Source organism: Sinocyclocheilus grahami, unplaced genomic scaffold (assembly GCF_001515645.1).
Source record: "Sinocyclocheilus grahami isolate Dianchi unplaced genomic scaffold, SAMN03320097.WGS_v1.1 scaffold176.1, whole genome shotgun sequence".
Lineage (NCBI taxonomy): Eukaryota > Metazoa > Chordata > Actinopteri > Cypriniformes > Cyprinidae > Sinocyclocheilus > Sinocyclocheilus grahami.
The window spans coordinates 3,063,932-3,083,212 of NW_015505355.1; the positions used below are offsets into that span (position 1 = coordinate 3,063,932).

Here is a 19,281-nt window from a genome sequence, read left to right on the forward strand (position 1 = left end):
AAAATAAAAAAATGTATATAAAAATAAAAAAATTAATAAACAAATACATAAATAAAATATAAAAATAAATAAATATAAAAATAAAATAAATATTTTAAAAAATAAAATAAATAAACATATACACTTTTTTTATATTGGTATTGATAAAAATGAAAATATAAAATAAAAATGCACAGGTCAGTTCAAACTTTGGAATGCAGCAAAATGCAAAACTTATTTGCATTAATTTCTATTTAACAAAAAAAAAAAATCAGACTTTCAGGTAATGATAATGACCCTGACAACCCAGAGGAAATCACTCTCATTATAATCAGCAAAGCTCATAGATCTACTCTACTTGGGAAAATAAAGACAAAAAGCACTACTTAAACCAAATTGCAAGTGAAACTGTCAGTCAGGTCATCTACCTCTTCGCGAGAGGCGTGTGTCTGGGTCTGTGTCCACAAACAGCTTCATTTGGAACAAATCTCGAATCTCTTGCGAGTAGAACATGAGAATCCCCTCAAAGAGAACCACATCTGCTGGATACACAGTCACAAACTCATCCTTCCTGTAAGAGGTGTGCAGAACATACGATTCATAATACGTCCAACAGTGATTCACCCATCAAAACACCCAAAATAGCAACTTGTGCAGAGAGAGAGAAGCGCAGCGCTGACCTGGAATGGGTAACAAAGTCATAAACTGGGATGTGCACAGTCTCCCCCTGAATGATGTCTTGCAGAGTCTTCATGACCAGCTCATTGTCGAAAGCATCTGCGAATGATGGAAACGTTGAAAAACAGGTTATCCTCTGTAAGAAACTATTCAAAATTTTTTAATTTGGATCTTTAAAAGGAAGTAGTAGTCCATATGACACGTGTCTTCAGAAACCATATGATAGTTTTGTGTAAGGATTGAACCAAAATTGAAGACAAAACACCATTGGTTCTTACATGCGAAGTAACCATGTGAGCTGTTTGTTCCCCCCCCCCCATTCCAAGTAATAGATGAGCATATTCTAACTTCTGAGTGACCTTTTGACCTCTTTAACAGCCCTCAGCAATTCAAGTACCTGGGTGATCGAAGTTGAACTGGCCCTTGAGCGCTTTGGCTTTCTGTTCAGGTGTGAGCTCCCTGTAAAAGCTGTCTTGACTGAGGATGACCACCTGCCGCTGGTGACGGTCAATCTTATCCTGGCCCAACAGCTCCATGATCTTCTCACATACTGAAGACTGAGAGGAGAGAACCCAAAACCGCTTAGTAAGTGCTAAACTCTTTAAGCTACCCCCCCAGTTCAGATATACACAAGCTAAAGCCACAGTGGTTGCGTTATTTAACTAATAAATCATTTGAGACAGTCATAAACTGGGATGTGCACAGTCTCCCCCTGAATGATGTCTTGCAGAGTCTTCATGACCAGCTCATTGTCGAAAGCATCTGCGAATGATGGAAACGTTGAAAAACAGGTTATCCTCAGTAAGAAACTGTTCAAAATGTTTTAATTTGGATCTTTAAAAGGAAGTAGTAGTCCATATGACACGTGTCTTCAGAAACCATATGATAGTTTTGTGTAAGGATTGAACCAAAATTGAAGACAAAACACCATTGGTTCTTACATGCGAAGTAACCATGTGAGCTGTTTGTTCCCCCCCCCCATTCCAAGTAATAGATGAGTATATTCTAACTTCTGAGTGAACTTTTGACCTCTTTAACAGCCCTCAGACATTCAAGTACCTGGGTGATCGAAGTTGAACTGGCCCTTGAGCGCTTTGGCTTTCTGTTCAGGTGTGAGCTCCCTGTAAAAGCTGTCTTGACTGAGGATGACCACCTGCCGCTGGTGACGGTCAATCTTATCCTGGCCCAACAGCTCCATGATCTTCTCACATACTGAAGACTGAGAGGAGAGAACCCAAAACCGCTTAGTAAGTGCTAAACTCTTTAAGCTACCCCCCCAGTTCAGATATACACAAGCTAAAGCCACAGTGGTTGCGTTATTTAACTAATAAATCATTTGAGACACAACCTTCTAAGCCCTCGAAATTATCAACATGATCCAAACTTTGCTGAAAAAACGGTTCTACTACATGCCTTCTATAAAAGGCCTTTTAGTATAATTCTAAAGAAACGCTCCCCTTCAGGTTGTGGTCCATGTATTTTTGCTGTGAAATCTTCACTGATTTTTATGAATTTAACATGAAAACTTTATATTGTTAGAGTAATATTTACACTTACTGGACTGCAAAAATCCGCATGTCATTATTTAGAATGAACGTGTTAAAATGCGAGTATTAAATATGCTATTTTTGAGGAATGTTTATTTGTACATCTCTCAATCATAATTGCATTATGTTTTACCGCACAAAAAAATAAAACTACAGAGATTTGATCACAAAACTAAGATTTTAAATGTCATCTTATAGAGATATAGAGTGAAAACTGATATTCATATGCATTTTATGCAAGTAGTCCGTTACACCGATCTCCATATTCTCTTATATCATATTACATGAGGCCTAAAAGCCTGGTGCATCAAATATGATACTCCTACATATGCACATTTTTAAATAATTTGTCTAAAGAGTCAATAAACTAGATAAATAAGCTTTTCTGACTATTATTTTATATGTTAAATGAGTAGTTCGCCTAAAAATAAAAACCGTGTCATTTACTCGTCCTCATGTTGTTCCAAACCTGTATGACTTTCTTAGTGTTTGTAGTCCATACAATGGAAGTCAATGGGAACCAACACTGTTTGACTACAAACATTCTTCAAAATATCTTTATGTTCTGCACAACATGAAAAAAGGGAGCAAATTTTGGCGAACCCCCCTTCTAACTTGTACTATAGACACTAGTGTCTCTGCAGACATGTGCTGTGAACTCTGGGGTGGGTCACGTATCCCATGTAAGGAAATCCAGCGGGGAAGCATGGCCTCCACTCAGCGCCAAGTGTGCATTTAAAATCTGGCCTCAGTTATATTTGTCTGGATGATAGACAGACGTTTTGATTCCGCCGATATGGGCGACCCGTCAGAGCCACTGAGCATAAAGCAACCACATTTTGACAGCAAGTAACATGGTTCCATTTGAGCATAACTGGGTTTTCACAAGCTCAGTGGTAATCGTTTAGCATTGGAAGTTTCCTGTACATGAAGGTCAGTGGAAGATTACTGAACGCTTGTTACTAAAACGGGGTGGTTGTGTCAATGTAAACATCCTCCGCGGTTATGACGTCACGTTCCCGTAACTTTCCTTCGCCTACATGGAGGAAGTGGCACTATTTCTCATTTTTAACAGCTACAACAAACCACTTTTAAACCAGCATGGCAGCTAATAAACATAAGTAAACTTCCAATCAGTGTTGCCAACTTAGCAATTTTGTTGTTAGATTTAGCAACTTTTCAGACTACCCTAGCAACTTTTTCTTCCAAAAGCACCTAGCAACAAATTTAGCTATTTTTATTTATTTATTTGGCAACATTTAGCAACTAAGGAACTAGGAAACCAAAGGTGCCTAGCAGTACGCAACTCACATGAATTAAGTTGGCTACTATTAGCAATTGTTTAATTTAATAATAATAATAATAATAATAATAAGTTAATTTATGATACACCTTGTTAGTAGCTTGTACTTGAGTTTGTTGATCAGTTAGTGCACGGTAAGAAAAATATCTAGAAAAATGAAAAAGGTAGTAATTTTCCAGGACATTATCCGTTATCCATTGTAACCCGAAAACATAAAAATACAATGTGTAATTTAAAATGCAGGTAAAAAAAAAACGTGTGAATAATAATTACGGAAAATTCCTTCACATTAATAGATTTTGCCCTACTTTTACAGACTTTTCTTAGAGTGTAGCATACGAACTACTAATACACTGCTTAAATCTAGAATGGTTCAGAATGAGTAGTTTTACTAGTTTACTAGCGAATAAAAATAAACTTAAATTGTAATCGTTAAAAAATGTGAGCGTTTAATAATTCAATGTTGTATTTAAAATTAGTTATTTATATTATTTTATAAACGCATCTAAATTAACATATTTACTTTTTTTGTTGTTGTTGCCGAGATTCGAAGCCGCGACGCAATTTTTGCATCGTGATTACGCAATGACGTCACCGCGCAATGACGTCGCGTCGTTTAGCAACTTTTAGCAACAAATCAACCTTCCTTCAGCAACTTCCGCTGAAAATGAGCTGGCAACGCTGCTTCCAATGAAGACGTTCGAGGTCGCTTGCAAGCGAATAGACGACAGCAGGACACGCTGGGATTCAAACCGCTGCGCCACGTGGAGATACAACATGACGTTATCCAGCGATTATAAACGCGAATCCGAACGGAATAACGAAAAGTATTAATTGTCGGTTAGTCCCAAGTTTTAAATAAATTTTCGCGCTTTAGAAATTCTCATTGTTCCCAGTAACGAAACAAAAGATTTTACAAATGACAAAAAAATGTATAAAGGTTTTAAATAACATGTATAGGTTTTGACCTATAAGATATATGGGCGTGTGAATACTTTTGAAAACCCCGTATGTTGAGCTTTCTTGTGTAGTTCATTATGAGCTGGCTAGAGCCACGCGCTCGCTGGAGGCACCGGCGTCACAGAAACCCCCCGATGAAGACGTTCGAGGTCGCTTGCAAGCGAATAGACGAATAGACGACAGCAGGACACGCTGGGATTCAAACCGCTGCGCCACGTGGAGATACAACATGACGTTATCCAGCGATTATAAACGCGAATCCGAACGGAATAACGAAAAGTATTAATTGTCGGTTAGTCCCAAGTTTTAAATTAATTTTCGCGCTTTAGAAATTCTCATTGTTCCCAGTAACGAAACAAAAGATTTTACAAATGACAAAAAAATGTATAAAGGTTTTAAATAACATGTATAGGTTTTGACCTATAAGATATATGGGCGTGTGAATACTTTTGAAAACCCCGTATGTTGAGCTTTCTTGTGTAGTTCATTATGAGCTGGCTAGAGCCACGCGCTCGCTGGAGGCACCGGCGTCACAGAAACCCCCCGTTAACCTAACGTTACATGATGATAGCGGGGTCTGTACGGTTACCGATAAACACTCGTAAAGCTCAAACCTTCCCGCTAGCGGTGCCTCCAGCCACACCGATGAGGAACGGCTGTCGGGTGTCGTGTTCGTTCTCCGCTCGGTCCTTCAGGTGTGTTTCACTGTCGCCAGCCATGCTTGCAGTGCGAGCACAAGAGTGTGTGTCGCTGCTCTAATAATACACACTCTTTGCTCCTCCTACCGTCCGCTCACTGCTTCTTCCACGAAGACAATAATGCAGAACTTGCACGGCAAAGTCCTGTTTATACATTTCAATTTACCCGGATTATATATATATATATATTTTTTTTTTTCAGCTAATATTTAAAAGTACCATTGAAATATTCTTTGTTTGTGTTCTTTCTTTTTACTTAAGTAAATTAATATATTTATATATCTCTAAATACAATGCGAAACCTTTTCTTATTAACATTAGCATTTTCAATCTTAAATGAAAATAGCAACACTTGCTATGTGGGAGGTTGCATTTAAGCGGACGGCCGATGTTGTTGCTTTCGACTTTTACAGCAAAAACAGTCATGAATTTACATGTACAAATAATTTGAACTTTTATTACTATTATTATTATGTTAAATCTCTTCTCATTTATGCTCGACTGTTTTATTTTTATTGCTGTAACACTATGTTTTGGTGCAAAATCTGAGAAGATCCGGTTTGTTGACACTCGTCCAGGGGGTCAAAGTTCAGTGTTAGGCATTTGAAGATGGCCCTGCTGAGCTCTCTCCGGACCCCGGGTCTCTGTGGGGCCCTGTACTACACCGGGACCAGGAGCATATCCTCAGGAACCCTTCATATCAAAGATTCGCTGAACTTCTGGAGCGGTGGCCGAGTCAGCCTTAAAGATGTGAAAACCAAATCCGAACCCGTATATGAGCCTGCAACAGGTAATGTGTTTCTGAAACCAATTTCCTTCATTTCACCCCTTCTAAGCATTGCCCAATCAATCAGACTTTGCCCATGCGATGATTACCAGTGTTGGTTACCATTGAAATATTCTTTGTTTGTGTTCTTTCTTTTTACTTAAGTAAATTAATATATTTATATATCTCTAAATACAAGTCCCAATATATGCAAATGAATGGCATCACATATGAAAAGACAATATTAGCAAAAGCAGAAAACAGATTCTGCCTCAATTAAAATCTGTGGCAAAATAATAGGTTTATTGACGGAATTTCTGATACCCCCGTATGAACATTTACCCCTATAAGATAAAATGGGGGGTTATGACAACATATTCCAGTGATTTATCATAATTATTACCATAATAACATTCTGTTAGGTTTATTTCACACTGATAGAAACTTTACAAAATAAGCAAGGTACTGTCATATTTAGAAGCAATAAGGTTCACTGCATATATTTTATGAAATATTTTAAAATTACATTTACTTTTCTTTTTTTTATTAGACATTAAAGACATAACATGCAACATTTACAACTTTAACAAGACATCCAAAAAGATAACACAATTAAAGGAATGGGTTTACATTACATAGAGAAAAAGAAAAAATTAATAATACTTAAAGGGGGAAAAAAAGACAGCGAATGCGTTACATTACTTTTTAAATTTGGACAGGGCTTGCTTGTTTGTTTTTAGAATAAAAAAGTTCTATTTTTGGCAAATATAAAAGCCTTTTCACACCAAAAGGGAAATGAATAAGCCTCAGGCTGAAGGGAAAGTACATTTACATCCGTACAGTAGAACGCAGAAGAAGACATTTCAACACACTTCAGCAATAAAAAAGACACACTCTCTCAGAAAAAAAGGTACAAAAGCTGTCACTGGAGACATTAAAGACATAACATGCAACATTTACAACTTTAACAAGACATCCAAAAAGATAACACAATTAAAGGAATGGGTTTACATTACATAGAGAAAAAGAAAAAATTAATAATACTTAAAGGGGGAAAAAAAGACAGCATATACCCGTTCAGTTTTCAAGTAACTCTTTAGCGAATTAAATTGTATCTACATTTTTTGTTATCAATATATTTGAGACTCAAAATACAAATGAAAATCAGTCATAAAGACCTTCAAACAGGGTTTAGAACTATTTATTTTACTTTTATGAAAATAAAATCATAAGATTCATCATAAAATTGACAGATGCATTTTTTGATTCAAAATATAAGATAACATCTTTGGGTCTTTCAGATTTCTGTTGAATATATATATATAGATAAATCTTCCCAGAAGTGTTTGGAATGGTAACATTAAAAAAAAAAAAGATGCAGAATTCTTTCTGGCTGATCTGAACAAAATTAGCATTTTTCATCAATATCCATAAATTTAGCTAAAGTATAGTTACTAACATAAATATTATGAAGTACTTTCAGATGTATTTGCTGAAGTTTGTTAGATATACAAAACCGAAAGGGAAGAAGCCAAGCTTTTTTCCAAATAATCTCTGGAAAACAGATATTTATTAGAAATGTATTTGTGCGTTGTTTTACTGTTAATGTCCACCCCATTTAAATTAAGAACGGGTTCAATTCTACAAATGTTAATGGCTTCTCATTAACATCAATAAACCTGTGGCAATGGCGTTTATCACAGAATAATATTCTCTATATTTAATGGGAAATGCCCATTTATTCATAACATTTTCATAAGAAAGCATCTCAGCTGACTGATCGAAAAGGTCAGATAAAAAATAAATTCCTTTATCCATCCAACTCTGTAAATAAAGAGATTTCCGGTTAACTGTAATAGAAACATTATGCCGCAAGATTGCTTTATGTGGAGAAAAGTACATTTACTTTTCTTTCATTTTTCGGAATCGTCAAATGACATCATCAAGAAGAAGCCAATGAGAGTCGCTCTCGCGTATAAGCCCCGCCCTACAATGCTCCACCATGGCTGGACTGATCCGCAATCTTCTTCTTCAGACGTGCAGCAGGAGGTGAGTGAACGTCTGTCACTGCGAAACCTTTTCTTATTAACATTAGCATTTTCAATCTTAAATGAAAATAGCAACACTTGCTATGTGGGAGGTTGCATTTAAGCGGACGGCCGATGTTGTTGCTTTCGACTTTTACAGCAAAAACAGTCATGAATTTACATGTACAAATAATTTGAACTTTTATTACTATTATTATTATGTTAAATCTCTTCTCATTTATGCTCGACTGTTTTATTTTTATTGCTGTAACACTATGTTTTGGTGCAAAATCTGAGAAGATCCGGTTTGTTGACACTCGTCCAGGGGGTCAAAGTTCAGTGTTAGGCATTTGAAGATGGCCCTGCTGAGCTCTCTCCGGACCCCGGGTCTCTGTGGGGCCCTGTACTACACCGGGACCAGGAGCATATCCTCAGGAACCCTTCATATCAAAGATTCGCTGAACTTCTGGAGCGGTGGCCGAGTCAGCCTTAAAGATGTGAAAACCAAATCCGAACCCGTATATGAGCCTGCAACAGGTAATGTGTTTCTGAAACCAATTTCCTTCATTTCACCCCTTCTAAGCATTGCCCAATCAATCAGACTTTGCCCATGCGATGATTACCAGTGTTGGTGAAAGTTACTTTTAAAAGTAATGCATCACAATATTGCGTTACTCCATAAAAAAGTAACTGATTACGTTACTTAGTTACTTTTTATGGAAAGGAATGCGTTACATTACTTTTTAAATTTGGACAGGGCTTGCTTGTTTGTTTTTAGAATAAAAAAGTTCTATTTTTGGCAAATATAAAAGCCTTTTCACACCAAAAGGGAAATGAATAAGCCTCAGGCTGAAGGGAAAGTACATTTACATCCGTACAGTAGAACGCAGAAGAAGACATTTCAACACACTTCAGCAATAAAAAAGACACACTCTCTCAGAAAAAAAGGTACAAAAGCTGTCACTGGGGGTGGTACCTTTTCAAAAGGTACACTTTTGCACCTTTTAGGTACTAATATGTACACTTTAGGTACTAATATGTACCTTTATGGTACCAATATGGACTCTTTAGGTACAAAGGTGTGCCTTTTGAAAAGGTACCGCCCCAGTGACAACTTTTGTACCTTTTTTTCTGAGAGTGCACAAATGTTGTCGAGTAATTTGTGCTTATTAGTACGGTTGAACTGGATCATCGAAGATCAGAAGCAAAGACATTGGTTAATAGAATGGGATTAAATACATAAAGGATATTTGTGTTGTTTAACATTTAATTATTGCAGGTTTGCGTCATATTCCGAGTTGCATTATTTTTATTCATTTTGAGGAATACTGAATCTGTGGGTTTATTTTTCATCTTCTGAATTCTCTCAACATGGGGACAGGAGAGCTGTCAATCAATAAATTGGCGGGGAAAAAGTAACTTGCGTTACTTATTTGAAAAAGTAACTCTGATATTCTCTTGTAAATTAAAAAGTAATGCGTTACTTTACTAGTTACTTGAAAAAAGTAATCTGATTACGTAACTCGCGTTACTTGTGCACTGATGATTACAGTCACATCTGGCTATGCATATACCATTGAGTTCCTCAATACACCATGTTGTTCTATGAAAAAACATTATCATTCATCTCAGATCTTTATAAATGTGTCGCAGGCCGTGTTTTGTGCCAGCTACAAGCTTGTGGTGCCGCAGATGTCGATGCAGCTGTCAGGAGCGCCAGTGCTGCTTTTACAGTGTGGAGTAAACTGGCAGGCATGGAAAGAGCCAGAGTCATGCTAGAGGTGGCTAGACTCATTGGGGTAGACCGGAATGCATTGATCAGGCATCCTGACACATTACATAACAGTGCTGCATTGATTCAAGTCGTGTTGAGTCTGATCTTTTCAGTTATTTCTGTTGCTGAGAATAGAAGAGAAGAGAGGAGATTGCGGAGATAGAGGTCGTCAACAATGGCAAGTCCATCACCGAAGCCCGTTTAGATGTGGACTCAGCCAGACTGTGCGCTTTTTTCCAAATAATCTCTGGAAAACAGATATTTATTAGAAATGTATTTGTGCGTTGTTTTACTGTTAATGTCCACCCCATTTAAATTAAGAACGGGTTCAATTCTACAAATGTTAATGGCTTCTCATTAACATCAATAAACCTGTGGCAATGGCGTTTATCACAGAATAATATTCTCTATATTTAATGGGAAATGCCCATTTATTCATAACATTTTCATAAGAAAGCATCTCAGCTGACTGATCGAAAAGGTCAGATAAAAAATAAATTCCTTTATCCATCCAACTCTGTAAATAAAGAGATTTCCGGTTAACTGTAATAGAAACATTATGCCACAAGATTGCTTTATGTGGAGAAAAGTACATTTACTTTTCTTTCATTTTTCGGAATCGTCAAATGACATCATCAAGAAGAAGCCAATGAGAGTCGCTCTCGCGTATAAGCCCCGCCCTACAATGCTCCACCATGGCTGGACTGATCCGCAATCTTCTTCTTCAGACGTGCAGCAGGAGGTGAGTGAACGTCTGTCACTGCGAAACCTTTTCTTATTAACATTAGCATTTTCAATCTTAAATGAAAATAGCAACACTTGCTATGTGGGAGGTTGCATTTAAGCGGACGGCCGATGTTGTTGCTTTCGACTTTTACAGCAAAAACAGTAATGAATTTACATGTACAAATAATTTGAACTTTTATTACTATTATTATTATGTTAAATCTCTTCTCATTTATGCTCGACTGTTTTATTTTTATTGCTGTAACACTATGTTTTGGTGCAAAATCTGAGAAGATCCGGTTTGTTGACACTCGTCCAGGGGGTCAAAGTTCAGTGTTAGGCATTTGAAGATGGCCCTGCTGAGCTCTCTCCGGACCCCGGGTCTCTGTGGGGCCCTGTCACATCTGGCTATGCATATACCATTGAGTTCCTCAATACACCATGTTGTTCTATGAAAAAACATTATCATTCATCTCAGATCTTTATAAATGTGTCGCAGGCCGTGTTTTGTGCCAGCTACAAGCTTGTGGTGCCGCAGATGTCAATGCAGCTGTCAGGAGCGCCAGTGCTGCTTTTACAGTGTGGAGTAAACTGGCAGGCATGGAAAGAGCCAGAGTCATGCTAGAGGCGGCTAGACTCATTGGGGTAGACCGGAATGCATTGATCAGGCATCCTGACACATTACATAACAGTGCTGCATTGATTCAAGTCGTGTTGAGTCTGATCTTTTCAGTTATTTCTGTTGCTGAGAATAGAAGAGAAGAGAGGAGATTGCGGAGATAGAGGTCGTCAACAATGGCAAGTCCATCACCGAAGCCCGTTTAGATGTGGACTCAGCCAGACTGTGCATTGAGTATTTTGCAGGACAAGCCACTACACTTTCAGGTTAGTTGTTTTGCCATTGAGCATTCTCATAAGACACAGACACAATTTTAAAACTTCATTACTAAAAAAAATTACACTGCCAGTCCAGAGTTCATTATAATTAAGATATTTTTTAAAAATGCTTCCACAAAAATATTAAGCCACAAAAACTGCTTTCGACATTGGTAATAATAAGAACCATTATTAATTATTAAAACATTAATAATAATTTATAACTGAACGGCAAATCAGCATATTAGAATGATTTCTGAAGGATCATGTGACACTGAAGACTGGAGTAATGATGCTGAAAATACACATTTGGTTTCATTTTAAAATACATTAAAATAGAAAACACTTCTTTTAAATGTAATATTTTATAATATTTATATTTTTGCTGTATTTTTTGTTTATCAAATAAATGCATCCTTGATAAGCGTAAGAGACTTCTTTCTTAAATCGTAATTATTACAAACGTTTGACTGGTAGTGTACATACAATTACAATGAAAATGATAGTTATGTTAACTTAGGACTACACAGGTGGGTTTGGGCTATTCTTTCTCAGGTCAGCATGTTCAGCTGCCAGGAGGTTCGTTTGCTTACACTCGTCGGGAGCCGCTAGGTGTGTGTGTGGGAATAGGAGCCTGGAACTACCCCTTCCAGATTGCAGCCTGGAAATCTGCCCCTGCCATCGCTTGTGGTACGTGATATATATATATATATATATATAAGTTGTATAAGTGTGTTTTAGAACACTGGAATCACAGAACATGTTCCTTAAATATAGGTATCCACCGATAGGCCAATAAATGACGTTATAAATTGACAATAATACAATTTGATAGGATTTTCTCATAATAATTCAAATGAAATAATAGTAAAATAAAATAAATCAATTTAAATTCTAGAAGGGTCAACTCAACTAAACTAAAAAAAATTGATTTTTCTTTCCTGGAGAAAGAAATACATAAAGATATTTCTTTTTAAAAGAAAAACGTACCAGCTGAATGCAACGTGACCCACATTTAGTTTTTGATTTATTCAATATGTGTACAATTGAACTGTTTACTCATGAAGCCACATTAAAATGCATTAACAAGAGAAGTCTGTCTTTCACCAGAAAATCTAGCTGAGATATTTTGCCTAAAAATTACAAGATTATAACCTTAAAGGGTTAGTTCACCCAAAAATGAAAATTAGGCTGCGTTTTACTCACCCCCGAGGCATCCTAGGTGTTTATGACTTTCTTCTTTCAGACGAATCCAGTCGGCGTTATATTAAAAATTGTCTTTGATCTTTCAAGCTGTTTAATGCCACTCAGCGGGTGTTGCATGCATCAGTCCAAAAGAACTTAAATAAAAATCGCCCATCCATAAAAAAAAGTGTCTCACACTGCTCCGGGGGGTGAACAAAGGCCTCCTGTAGCGAATCAATGGATTTTTATAAGAAAAATATCCATATTCAAAACTTGATAATCACTTTAATGTAGCTAGCGCTCACTGTTGTAAACGGAAGCAGCTCCGGGAGGATGAGGTATGAGGTCAGCTTTGCACATGCGCTGCTCAGAAGTGACACATGCGGAAACGCAGCGGAGAGATCAAAACAAAACAAAGATCAAGAATTAGAAGTACAAAACGAGGATTTGTAAAGAAGAATGTCGGAGGATTTCGATATAAGCCAAAAGGAGACTGGTTTTCCTTTGCTAAAGTAAGGAAACTTTGCTTTCTTTGCTCCTGTTAACAAACGTTGGTTTTCACCAGTGGCGTAACTTTGCTTTGAAAAGTGGTGGGGACACCACGCAATTAGGTTTAACAACCTAACTTACTTGGGGACTGGGTTTAGAGTTGGACAAACTTAATTTTTGCTTTTCAAAAATACATCGATGTACCAGGGGCGGCGCCAGAGAATTTTGATCGCAGGTGCTGAGGGGGTGCTAGATCATTGACAGAGGGAGCTGGGCAATTCAGGGCTCCAGACTCATTCTTCCCACTGGTCGCTCTTTTGCAATTAACTTTCTCAGTTGGTTGCACCAGCACGGTTTTTTTTTCCCCGCTACATTGATTAATAGCATGCTGATGAACTTTTATCGTAGTTTATAGTTATATGGAAACGAAAGTAGTTAACATTCGACCCGTACTTTTTCATCAGTAGTATTATTTGTGATTTGAATTTTGTGAACGGGAGTTCCTCTTTTGCATGTTATAAGCCGGGCTTGACACCGACTCAGAAAGCACTAGTTTATTAATAAATAATTAAAATTTATTTTTTTCCCCCCGACACGTTCATAATCACTTTGCCGGTGCTTTGAGGCAATTGCTTTATGCGCGAGCTTGAGCGCGGAATAGGCTCTAGCCTAATACATCTGCCTATAGCCTATATTGAAATATGGTTAATATATTATTATATTAATCAATTTAATATAACGTGTGACTAGTTGACTAGAAAAATCTTTAGTAGAGGGCAGGCCTACTTAGCACAAGGAAGCGCTCTATTTTTAAAATAAAATGCTATAGCCTAATGACATTACGAAAAGTGCGACAGCTGCAAATCACGTCGTTATTGCACTGCACGAGTTATGCATGCGTAAGGAGTCAAATGTTGTTGTTTTTTTGTTTGTTTTATCACCATAATTAGATTATGAAGAATGATTCGTTGATCTTGTTTTCCCTTTAATACATACCTTCTGCAATATATTTTTCAATTACTTTCAAAAAGTGGTAGGGACAATATCGACCCTGGCAAAAAGTGGTGGGGACATGTCCCACCCGCAAATTACGCCTATGGTTTTCACGAGACTAACCGGCGCATGCGCAACGCTGACCTCATACGTCATGCTCTGTGCTACTGCTGCTGTGTACAACTGCTGGCGCAAGCTACATTAAAGTGATTATTACATTTTGAATATGGATATTTTTCTTACAAAAATGCATCGATTCGCTACAGGAGGCCTTTGTTCACCCCCCCCGGAGCCGTGTGAGACACTTTTTTTTGTGGATGGGCGATTTTTATTGAAGTTCTTTTGGACTGAAGCAATGCTACACCCGCTGACTGCAATGATAGAGCTTGAAAGATTAAAGACAATTTTTAACATAACTCCGACTGGATTCGTCTGAAAGAAAAAAGTCATACACATAGGATGCCTCGGGGGTGAGTAAAACACAGCCTAATTTTCATTTTTGGGTGAACTAACCCTTTAACTATTAAATTATGGCACAACATAACGCGTCCTGCTACAGACATGAATGATACCTTGAAGCTGTTAAATGTGAAAATGTTTCACCTGGTGCACTATAAAAACATAATCTTTGACCCTAATCCTGGTGAAGAACTTTATTTGTTTAATATCCTCTTTGTTCGCTCTCGGTCTGTCCTAGATCTGTGCCCGAAATGATTATCTTAATACTCTCCATTCACAGTCTTACGATTAAATTGTAGGCAACTCTATGGTGTTCAAGCCGTCACCGGTGACCCCTGTGACTGCAGTGCTGCTGGCTGAGATTTATTCACAGGCTGGGGCTCCTGAGGGCCTCTTCAGTGTGGTGCAGGGCGGACAGGAGACGGGTTCTCTGCTGTGTCATCACCCATCTGTGGCGAAGGTCTCCTTCACAGGAAGTGTGCCCACAGGCAAGAAAGTAAGATGACCCGAGCTAATAGTAATAGCTGTCACAGAACTTCTTCACTTAAACAATTTGCTTATTGTATGGTTTAAAAGAATAGTTCACCCAAAAATGCAAATGTACTCATCCAAGATGTAGATGAGTTTGTTTCTTCATTGGAACAGATTTGTAGAAATTTAACATTACATCACTCGCTCACCAATGGATGCTCTGCAGTGAATGGGTGCCGTCAGAATGAGAGTCCAAACAGCTGATAAAAACAATAATCCACACCACTCCAGTACATCAATCCAGTTGATCCAGTCGGGCTTGTGAAGTGAAAAGCTGTATATTTGTAAGAAACAAATTAATCATTAAGATATTTTATCTTCAAACAGTTGCTTTGGGCTAAAATGCAAGTCCTCTATCCATAATATTATTTTCTCCAGTAAAAAATAATCATCTCATCTGAATCAAGAGAGAATTATGCACAGATCAAGCAAGTGAAAACAGTCTAAGACAGTTATTAACACACATGAAGGTGGATTTTGATGTGAGAGGACAAGAGATGGACTTTTTCCCTGCAGAAAGCATTATTATGGATTATGAACTTATACTTTGGCCAGAAGGGATGGTTTAAAGTTAAAAATGTCTTAATGCATTTATGAAGTGAAAAGCTGTGTGTTTGTAATAATCAAGACATTAATTGATGGACTGGAGTGGTGTGGATTAATGTGCTGTTTTTATCAGCTGTTAGGACTCTCATTTTGACGGCACCCATTCACTGCAGAGCATCCGTTGGTGAGCAAGTGAGCAAGCAATGCTACATTTATCCAAATCTGTTCCAATGAAGAAACAAACTCATCTACATTTTGGACGGCCTGAGGATGAGTAAATTTCCAGAAAAGTTTCATTTTGGGGTGAACTATTCCTTTAATCTAAATTGGGTTTATTATACCAGACATTATACAGTACACTCTATTGAGAAAGTCACTAATAGTAGTTGTAATGGAAACTATCCTGGAATGCATTTCCTTCATTCAAATGCACATTTTGGCCCAACAGATAATGGAAATGGCTTCCCGAGGGGTCAAACCAGTGACACTGGAGCTCGGTGGTAAATCTCCACTGATCATCTTTGAGGACACTGACCTAGAAAACGCTGTCAGAGGAGCACTCATGGCCAACTTCTTGTCTCAAGGCCAGGTACTGTACTGGAAAGTCAAGTCAAAGTATTAACACATCTTTTTCCCTTTCTGTTTCATATTCACGAGAAAAAAAAAAGATCACTGCGCTCAACTTTAGTGTAGATCGATCAGTAACATCACTTTCAGATAAGGGATCCACACTCACTGTATCTTCTTGTAATTTATTTTCATTTTGCAACAGCGCAATCGAGAATCAAACGTTTCGGCAACAAGCCGCATAACTTATGACTCTCTTTCATATAAAAAATTAGAGCTACTTTTCATCTAGCCATGCTGATATACAGACCAACTGCACAATTACGAGTACAATATTGCTTTAAATTCAAAATGTCAAATTCTGAATAGAAAGTTAAAAAGAACAGCATTTACTTAAAATTGTAACATTATAAATGTTTTACTGTCACTTTTGATCAAGTTAATGCATCCTGGCTGAATAAAAGTATACATTTTTGTTGAAAAAAACTAACTTTAACACATTTATTTTCAACCGTTTGTCTGCAATGATCCCTTGGTAATATCAGCCAAATCAGACTGAACACTAATATTAAAAACCCACTCGCATTGATGCGCATGCTGTTTATGGTCACCTATATTGTGCATCTATAAATATGCTCTTCAGTAGCTCCATATTAATCAAAATATGTATTATTTATACACTAATGATTAATGAGTATATATTTTTTGTATTGCTCACTTGTAGGTGTGCAGCAATGGCACCAGAGTTTTCGTGCAAAGCTCAATTCTTCCTCCGTTCTTGAAAGAGGTGGCCAGGAGAACTAAAGCCATCCAGATCGGAGACCCTCTGTTGGATGAGACTCGTATGGGAGCTCTGGTCAGCAAACCACATCTGGAAAAGGTGCTGGGATATGTGACGCAAGCTAAGAAAGAGGTACAAGTGTTGTTCAGAAAATATTCATATAGTAGCATTATTGTATCATTTACTATATGATATGGTTTTAAGTAGTTACTTTTTCTTTATAGGGAGCCAGAGTTCTCTGCGGAGGGGAGCCCTTCATCCCAGCAGATCCGAAACTAAAAGATGGATACTACATGACGCCGTGTGTGCTCGGTGAGTTGAGATCATGTGTTTTGGAAACATTCAATGGCCTGTTTTTGTTCTGTTCTTTTCCTGCAGTCTGTGTTGTGTGTTCGTTCATGTGTTTTGTTTTCAGACGGCTGCACAGATGACATGACGTGTGTCAGAGAGGAAATCTTTGGGCCTGTGATGTCAGTACTGTCCTTTGACACCGAGGACGAGGTTCTTCGGAGAGCCAACGACAGCGCTCTGGGTCTGGCTGCAGGAGTCTTTACTAAGTAAAGAGAAAATCATTTTTTTTGCTCACTACCATTCAAACATTTCGGGGTTTTAATGTTCTTGAAAGAAGTCTCTTATCTTAATTGATCAAAAATACAGTAATATTGTGGAAAAAGTACTACAATTGAAAATAATAGTTTTTTATTTTAATGTCTCTTCTGTTGCATTTGATCAATTGAATGTGTCCTTACTGAATAAAAGTATTAATTTCTTAAAACTGACTCCAAACTTTTGAACGATATCGAACGTGTGATTGGGTGTTACTTCTAAAGGTTAAAAAAAGCTATACTCATTGCTAATATTTTCCTTTCCTGTCTGTTTCTGACTCACCAGAGATGTTAAGAGAGCTCATCGTGTTATAGAAAACCTGCAGGCTGGATCTTGCTTCATCAACAACTACAATATCACCCCTGTGGAGGTGCCGTTTGGAGGATACAAGGCCTCAGGTGGAGTTACCAAACATTATTTGTCTGTTTGTGTTTGCTCCGTAACATTAAACACACACTGTACTCAAATTTAACATGAGATTTTTACCGATTTTAGGTATTGGAAGAGAAAATGGCCAGGTGACCATTGAATTTTACACTCAGTTGAAGACCGTGGTGGTGGAGATGGGTGATGTGGACAGTCTATTTTGAACTCGAGCAAAATGCAATTACCAACATTCTCTAAACACTAACGCACAGCTATTGAAACATTAACTGTTATTGAGTATTAATGTTCTCCACCACTAATGGACCATGTTTCGCGTGCCAACATAATTTCTGTCACGTAATGACAGCTGTCTGTGAATATTTCACAATAAAGTGCCTGTACTGTAGTATAGTGTGATTCTTAATGAGCATAAACAATGTAAACTGCATTATTTTAAAGTAACTGTTATTATATTTGATTATTAAAAAGCTTTAATGGGATATTTTGGTTAATGTGCATGTGTATCAGACAATGCTTGTGCTGTGAATATATGCTTTACCTATTAATTTGGTTGAGGAGACACTATGCATGTAATATTTTTGAACTAATGACAAAAAATGATGCATCATTGTACTAAAAAAGCGTGTGTATTATGAAGGAATATTTCACGTAAGGTAGTGTGAAGTATTGTTTAATTTACGTATATACTCATACAAGCGGCTGATGTGTCATGCATTCAACATCGTTTGTACTACAAACAATAAGTCCAATCAATAAATATAAAAATTCTAGAATATGAGGAGGATGAATTCCCACACAGCTATTGAAACATTAACTGTTATTGAGTATTAATGTTCTCCACCACTAATGGACCATGTTTCGCGTGCCAACATAATTTCTGTCACGTAATGACAGCTGAATATTTCACAATAAAGTGCCTGTACTGTAGTATAGTGTGATTCTTAATGAGCATAAACAATGTAAACTGCATTATTTTAAAGTAACTGTTATTATATTTGATTATTAAAAAGCTTTAATGGGATATTTTGGTTAATGTGCATGTGTATCAGACAATGCTTGTGCTGTGAATATATGCTTTACCTATTAATTTGGTTGAGGAGACACTATGCATGTAATATTTTTGAACTAATGACAAAAAATGATGCATCATTGTACTAAAAAAGCGTGTGTATTATGAAGGAATATTTCACGTAAGGTAGTGTGAAGTATTGTTTAATTTACGTATATACTCATACAAGCGGCTGATGTGTCATGCATTCAACATCGTTTGTACTACAAACAATAAGTCCAATCAATAAATATAAAAATTCTAGAATATGAGGAGGATGAATTCCCCACAACTAATTACCCAGTCAAAAACTTCTACTTGGTAAAAGGGCATTTTACTTCCATTAACTTTAAAA

General features: G+C 37.2%; 2 protein-coding genes across 2 annotated transcripts; one reads left to right on the top strand and one right to left on the bottom strand.

Moving 5' to 3' along the window:
- Positions 1-384: 384 nt before the first annotated feature.
- On the bottom strand, positions 385-5,285 carry LOC107593787 (uridine-cytidine kinase 2-B-like). The gene is made up of 5 exons (XM_016283662.1): positions 5,082-5,285; positions 1,717-1,876; positions 1,355-1,419; positions 660-691; positions 385-550 (listed from the first exon to the last, which is right to left on the bottom strand). The coding sequence occupies exons 1-5, from the start codon at positions 5,184-5,186 to the stop codon at positions 400-402; spliced, it is 513 nt and encodes a 170-aa protein (XP_016139148.1). The 5' UTR covers positions 5,187-5,285; the 3' UTR covers positions 385-399.
- aldh9a1b (aldehyde dehydrogenase 9 family, member A1b) lies at positions 4,657-18,654 on the top strand. Its single transcript, XM_016283665.1, has 13 exons — positions 4,657-4,759; positions 7,879-7,980; positions 8,284-8,495; positions 9,612-9,757; positions 11,214-11,343; positions 11,890-12,024; positions 14,760-14,956; positions 15,986-16,126; positions 16,829-17,017; positions 17,110-17,197; positions 17,301-17,442; positions 17,777-17,889; positions 17,987-18,654. Exons 2-13 carry the CDS (start codon positions 7,934-7,936, stop codon positions 18,079-18,081), a joined length of 1,635 nt encoding a protein of 544 aa, XP_016139151.1. The 5' UTR covers positions 4,657-4,759; positions 7,879-7,933; the 3' UTR covers positions 18,082-18,654.
- Positions 18,655-19,281: the final 627 nt, after the last annotated feature.

Excerpts from the sequence above, each read along its gene's own strand:
- aldh9a1b (XM_016283665.1), top strand. The coding sequence starts at position 7,934 with ATGGCTGGACTGATCCGCAATCTTCTTCTTCAGACGTGCAGCAGGAG. Across the intron at positions 17,198-17,300 it reads CATGACGCCGTGTGTGCTCG|ACGGCTGCACAGATGACATG; the intron begins GTGAGTTGAGAT and ends TTTTGTTTTCAG. Across the intron at positions 17,443-17,776 it reads GCTGCAGGAGTCTTTACTAA|AGATGTTAAGAGAGCTCATC; the intron begins GTAAAGAGAAAA and ends CTGACTCACCAG.
- LOC107593787 (XM_016283662.1), bottom strand. The coding sequence starts at position 5,186 with ATGGCTGGCGACAGTGAAACACACCTGAAGGACCGAGCGGAGAACGAA. Across the intron at positions 1,420-1,716 it reads GTTCAACTTCGATCACCCAG|ATGCTTTCGACAATGAGCTG; the intron begins GTACTTGAATGT and ends CATCATTCGCAG. Across the intron at positions 692-1,354 it reads TTCAGGGGGAGACTGTGCAC|ATCCCAGTTTATGACTTTGT; the intron begins ATCCCAGTTTAT and ends GAGACTGTGCAC.